The sequence below is a fragment of the Arachis ipaensis genome, chromosome B02 (genome assembly GCF_000816755.2).
Source record: "Arachis ipaensis cultivar K30076 chromosome B02, Araip1.1, whole genome shotgun sequence".
Lineage (NCBI taxonomy): Eukaryota > Viridiplantae > Streptophyta > Magnoliopsida > Fabales > Fabaceae > Arachis > Arachis ipaensis.
Window position 1 is genome coordinate 100,602,976 of NC_029786.2, and position 6,651 is coordinate 100,609,626.

The 6,651-nt window shown below is 36.8% G+C and overlaps 1 protein-coding gene across 1 annotated transcript in view; it reads left to right on the top strand.

Moving 5' to 3' along the window:
- LOC107627834 (brefeldin A-inhibited guanine nucleotide-exchange protein 2) overlaps window positions 1–6,651 on the top strand; it is a 10,466-nt gene that overhangs the window by 1,540 nt on the left and 2,275 nt on the right. Inside the window, exons 1-10 of the mRNA XM_021117063.1 lie at window positions 1–66; window positions 732–1,049; window positions 1,285–1,627; window positions 1,704–2,126; window positions 2,215–2,507; window positions 2,910–3,183; window positions 4,416–4,921; window positions 5,593–5,914; window positions 6,031–6,412; window positions 6,555–6,643. The exon at window positions 1–66 is cut by the window's left edge and continues 1,540 nt beyond it. Of these exons, the coding sequence (XP_020972722.1) occupies window positions 1–66; window positions 732–1,049; window positions 1,285–1,627; window positions 1,704–2,126; window positions 2,215–2,507; window positions 2,910–3,183; window positions 4,416–4,921; window positions 5,593–5,914; window positions 6,031–6,412; window positions 6,555–6,643 (3,016 nt within the window). The remainder of the gene's footprint in view (window positions 67–731; window positions 1,050–1,284; window positions 1,628–1,703; window positions 2,127–2,214; window positions 2,508–2,909; window positions 3,184–4,415; window positions 4,922–5,592; window positions 5,915–6,030; window positions 6,413–6,554; window positions 6,644–6,651) is intronic.

Sequence of the window (6,651 nt, forward strand, 5' to 3'; positions counted from 1 at the left end):
TGTGGCTCTGGAGCTATTGAAGATTTTGCTGGAGAACGCTGGAGCTGTTTTCAGGACTAGTGAAAGGTATCTCATTTTTGTGTCACTCCTTTGTAGAGCTTCCTTGAAACATTGACATTTTTGGCAGTTAGGGCGAAAAGCATATCTTGGTTTAGTTCAGTTTGTAGACGATCTAGAATGTGTAGTTTCTGTGCCAAACTTAGTAAAGAAGGAGGTCAGCATGACTAGATTGTGCTGAGGAAGGGTCTGTCAGTAATTCATACTAATTTATCATCTGTGACGGTTAGGAATCAAGGATCTGCTGACATTGATGTAAGAATTAGCTTACTTATAGGTTACAACATCTAATAATTCATTATGAAAACAATGTTAGTAAAGCTTTCCATTGAGTTATACGTAGTTTCCATGTTAAATATGGTGTCATAAAACACAGACTGGGAAGCAGATAATCAACCATTACTTTATATTTACTAATATAAAGTCATGGATTAGGCTTTAGAAACCAAGCTTAATATAGAATATTTTGAGCAGGATATACAAAGCCCCTATTTCACTTAAGTGATTATATTTGTATTCAGCCCTATTGAGATTGAAACAATTGTAAGAGGAAACTGAAGTGGCAATTCATCTTCTATCTCAGTAAAATGAAAAATAAAAGTTATCTCTACATAATGCTATTCTTTCTTCTATTTGATCACTACTGATGGTTGTACAATTGGTTGAGTAAACAGGTTTCTAGGTGCCATCAAGCAGTACTTATGTTTATCATTGTTGAAGAACAGTGCTTCAACTCTTTTGATCGTTTTTCAGCTATCTTGCTCCATCTTCATCAGTCTGGTATCAAGATTTAGAGCTGGATTGAAGGCCGAAATTGGTGTTTTTTTCCCTATGATAATACTCAGGGTACTGGAAAATGTTTCTCAACCTAATTTTCAGCAAAAGATGATAGTGCTTCGGTTTCTCGAGAAACTTTGCATTGATTCACAGATATTGGTCGACATATTTATCAACTATGATTGTGATGTCAATTCATCCAACATTTTTGAGAGGTATGCTCCATTTTATTTTATACGGACATTTAATACGTATTTTATTTTATTTGATTTTCTTCTCTATGAATCATATATGCAGTTTTTCTGTTCATAATATGATTATCGAGTTTACTATTATTTCCATGTTGCCAATGTGTTTTCATGGATTACTTTCGTAATGGTATTGCTGTGATCTTGATTGTCACTTATTATACTTTGTCTATTTTATATCTAATTGTTCAGTTCCTCCTAGGATGGTCAATGGACTTCTTAAGACTGCTCAAGGTGTCCCTCCTGGTGCAGCCACCACACTTCTGCCACCTCAAGAGGCAACACTAAAACTTGAAGCCATGAAAACCTTGGTTGCTGTTTTAAAATCAATGGGAAGCTGGCTGAACAAACAATTGATAATTCCAGATCCTCATTCTGCTAAGAAAATTGAAGCAGCTGACAGCAGTGCTGAGGCTGGAGGTTTGACCATGGTAAATGGAAATGGAGAAGATCCCGTTGGACAAGACTCTCCACCTGAAATCTCAAATGATGCATCTGATGTTTCAAATATTGGGCAGCGACGGGCTTATAAACTGGAACTTCTGGTAAGCAGATTTACAAGGTTTTGAGAAGTTTGGCTCTGTTGTTGCTTTTGCTTTTGCTAATGCAAGTTTATGGCAGGAAGGTATATCACTTTTTAACAGGAAACCTAAGAAAGGAATCGAGTTCCTCATCAATGCCAAAAAAGTGGGTAATTCACCAGAGGATATAGCTGCTTTTCTTAAAGATGCATCTGGGTTGAACAAGACTTTGATTGGTGATTTTCTGGGAGAAAGGGAAGAATTATCCTTGAAGGTTATGCATGCCTATGTGGATTCATTTGACTTCCAAGGGATGGAGTTTGATGAGGCAATTAGGGTCTTTCTTCTAGGCTTTCGACTGCCTGGTGAGGCACAGAAGATTGATCGGATCATGGAAAAGTTTGCTGAACGTTATTCCAAATGTAATCCAAAGGCCTTTTCTAGTGCCGACACAGCCTATGTCCTTGCTTATTCTGTAATATTGCTCAACACAGATGCTCACAATCCTATGGTGAAGAACAAGGTGTGCTCTTATAATTGTCTGGATTCATTTTCAAATAATTACGATAGACATATTGACTTATTTTCTGTTTGGTCTTTGAGCTGTGCAGATGTCTGTCGATGATTTCATAAGAAACAATCGTGGCATTGATGATGGAAAAGATCTCCCCGAGGAGTATTTGAGGTCCTTGTTTGAGAGAATATCCAGAACTGAGATCAAAATGAAAGATGACAATATGGTTCCACAGCAAAAACAGGCTGCAAACTCTAATAGACTTTTAGGATTGGATAGTATATTGAATATCGTGACCAACAAGCATTGGGAAGACAGCCATATGGAAACCAGTGATGATCTTATCCGTCATATGCAACAACAATTCAAAGAAAAAGCTCGCAAATCCGAGTATGTTCAGTCAAAATTTCCATATTTTTGGACAGAATTATTATCTAAAACATGCCTTTCAACATGTTTTTGTTTGTGGCATGGAGAACCTTCTGTTACAATTGTTCATTCATCTCATGGCTGTTTATGGATCCTACCATGTTTACTAGTATTTATCTGTTGTTTTACTCATTCCATGTCTATCTGAAGTGTGGTGCATCAATCTTAAATTTTCACCAAAGTAAATTCCTTTTATGTGTGCATGTATGTTGATTAGTTCTTTTAATGGCAGTTATATAACTTGTTTGGAATTTCTGACTATGATTTCTTCTTTTTACTGCAGTACCTTTACACATTTATTGAGGGAAAAATTTTGTTCCCAGAATTTATTTTACTTGATTTCTATGTGCTTGCTACTTGTAGGTCGGTCTATTATGCGGCAACAAATGTTGTAATCCTTAGATTCATGATTGAGGTGTGTTGGGCACCAATGTTAGCTGCCTTCAGTGTTCCTCTTGATCAAAGTGATGATGAAGTTGTAATATCTCTGTGTCTCGAGGGCTTCCGCTATGCTATTCATGTTACTTGTGGAACGTCCATGAAGACACATCGAGATGTTTTTGTGACTTCACTAGCAAAGTTTACCTCTCTGCATTCTCCTGCTGCCATTAAGCAAAAAAATGTAGATGCAATTAAGGTTGGTTACCTTTAACTTCTTTCCGGACTGGTTTATGTGAAATTTAATAAGCTGATGTTATAATCAACTATCAGTTAATATTGTATGTTATGATACTTTATGCAGTTATTGCCCCCCTTGCCAAAGGGTCAGTTTATAGACCTTGTCATACAGGTTCAGCTATGAACTTTGTAAATTTAACCATTAGATTTATCTTGAAATAAATCAATGGTTCTCATTCATTTCCAGCTACCTACTCATCAGGTGCTTGTTTTTTTCACAAAATGAATTTTGAAGCATGCCTTTCCTATTTACTCTATCTATCACTTGCTTCAAATCATATCTCTGGAAAAACCAATGAGTGGTGCAGTATTCATTAGAATGTGGGAGCAAAAAATAGATATCTTGTGAGAGAAGTGGGGAAGAGAGAGGGGAAAAACCAAGCATGGAAACGATATTCATCCATATGTTATCAAATAAGGACAAGGGAGTGGTTCTTTCTTCCAAAACTTTCCTACATTGTCTCCCACTTTGGCTTTCAAATGACACACCCCTGCGCGCGCGTGTCCGCAAGAGTTGGATCTTATATTCACCTCAAAGAGTCACCCTCGTTTCCCCCTTTTACTATTGATTTCTTGGATTTGCCAAAACTTATTTTTTTTTAGTAAAAAGTAAAAAAACTTACTGACCTGTATCAATTTTAGTTCAGTAATGCCTTGTGTAGATTGTGGAGAACAGGTATAAATGTCACTACACAGTACTCTTTACACACTTTTCTGCCCAAGCGGCAACGTTCAGGCCCAAAAAAATAGAGTATTTTATATTTAGGAAAAACTATGAAATTATTTAAAACCTACTGTAAAATATCATGTGCCCATAGCTAGACCCATATATCACTTGCTATTGTTTGTGTATTGAATGTATACATCTTTTATTATTTGAACTTCATGTTTACTTTTTATCAAAGTAAGTTGTAAAGCTGCTTTCTGGATTTACTTTCATCACTGAGTATATTAAAAATAAGTAGTCTAGCCATCATTTCTTCTGCAAATATGTTGATTATGAAATTTTATGGGGTTTCTGCGGAGTTTGCTGCATTTGCTGGAAATTTTTCTAGGCGAGATCTCCAGACGTATTAAAATGTTCTTGCATATTGGATCTTTTAATTGTTGTAATACATTTTTCGTACCTGACTCAAAGTTAAGTTGTTGATAACATTATGACGTTGGGTTTTCTGTCTGAATTGTTGATAGGCAATAGTTACTATTGCTGATGAGGATGGAAATTACTTACAAGAAGCTTGGGAGCATATCTTGACCTGTGTTTCCCGGTTTGAGCATCTACTTCTTCTCGGAGAGGGCGCTCCACCAGACGCTACATTCTTTTCCTTTCCTCAGAATGAGTCAGAAAAGGCAAAGCAAACGAAATCAACCATTCTTCCTGTTTTGAAAAAGAAGGGACCTGGTAGGTTACAGTATGCTGCTGCCACATTGATGCGAGGTTCGTATGACAGTGCTGGAATTGGTGGCAATGCTTCTGGAACCATCACATCAGAACAGGTGAACAATATAGTTTCTAATTTGCACATGTTGGAACAAGTTGGAAGCTCTGAAATGAATCGCATATTCACTCGGAGTCAGAAGTTGAACAGTGAGGCCATAGTAGATTTTGTTAAGGCTCTGTGCAAGGTCTCCATGGACGAACTAAGATCTCCGTCTGATCCCCGAGTTTTCAGCCTCACAAAGATAGTTGAGATTGCGTATGTATTACTTGCCTAGTGCTTATTGCATTCTACACCTTAGCTCTTCCTCTAAACTTTTCATCATCTTTTTCTCATGGCTCAAGGTTTAAGGGTGTGGGCGAGTTATTAGAGAAAAACAGCACATGGCATTCTGGTAGATTTTATCTTTCAGGGTGTAACAATATTCTTTGGCACTCTGCCACCTTAGTTTTCTCTTTTTTGGTTGATTGTTCATTCCAAATTCCCCAATCTCTGTCTGAGCTTTTTGTTATGGCTCGTACTATTTATGGATAGGGTTTATTACAAAAATATAGATAATGGCACTTTGGCATGTTGATCTTGGTTGTTGCATTATTCTTTGTTGTGTAGAAACTAAGCATGTTGCTACCTTTTTTACTCTTGGTTTAACTTTTGAGTCCTCAAACTCATGCATTTGGGAAAATTGGTGAATCGAACTACTTTTCATTTCAAATTCCGGTGGTCACCATATTGGCTTGCCTGTGTAAGAGGCTACTTTTTTCTTTCAACTCCCTATTTCAGATGTTAAACAACTGCCAAAGTGCTTATTAGGTTTGATGATTGAAAAAACTAAAGTTGAGGCAGAGCAACAAGCTAATGACTTATGTTTTATGATTTATTAATATCTTTGCTTTTCTAATTATTATGTTGACATGACTATATTGCAACAGGCACTATAATATGGACCGCATCAGGCTTGTGTGGTCGAGCATCTGGCATGTTCTCTCTGATTTCTTTGTGACTATTGGCTGTTCTGGAAACCTTTCAGTTGCAATTTTTGCGATGGATTCCTTGCGTCAGTTGTCAATGAAATTTCTAGAGCGGGAAGAGTTGGCTAATTACAATTTTCAAAATGAATTTATGAAGCCTTTTGAAATTGTCATGCAAAAGAGTAGTGCTGTTGAGATCAGAGAACTAATTATCCGATGTGTCTCTCAGATGGTTTTATCTCGTGTCAAAAATGTCAAATCTGGATGGAAGAGCATGTTCACGGTAGAGTTGATCAACTTTTCTCTTCTGTTTATGATAGGGACATTTTTTCTTTTCTGTCGATTGTTTGTTGTCTTTTAACTCCTTTTTCTCATTATTAAGTATAAACTTGATTTCAGGTATTCACTACAGCAGCATATGATGACCATAAGAACATTGTATTCTTGGCTTTTGAAATTATTGAGAAGATTATTCGAGATTATTTTCCATACATTACTGAGACAGAGACCACCACATTCACTGACTGTGTGAATTGTCTAATTGCTTTTACAAATACTAGATTCAACAAAGAGATTAGCCTGAATGCCATTGCTTTTCTTCGGTTCTGCGCAACCAAACTAGCAGAAGGAGACTTTGGTTCATCGTCAAGAAATAAGGATAAGGAAGTCTCTAGAAAGGCTTCCCCGCGTTCACCTCAAACAGGAAAAGAGGGGAAACAAGACAATGGAGAGGTGACTCAAAAGGAGGATCATCTCTATTTTTGGTTTCCTCTATTGGCTGGTGAGGATGCTGTATTAACCCTTCTTGCAAAATTATGTTATCAATATTCTTAAGTTGCTCAAATGATTATTATCATCTTCTTTCATGTTTTAAGAAGCTTGGCTTTTGTTAGAAGTACTTATTCTTGGTCAACATTGTGCAGGATTATCTGAGCTTAGTTTTGATCCAAGGCCTGAGATTAGGAAGAGCGCCTTAGAAATCCTATTTGAATCCTTGCGCAATCATGGTCATCTTTTTTC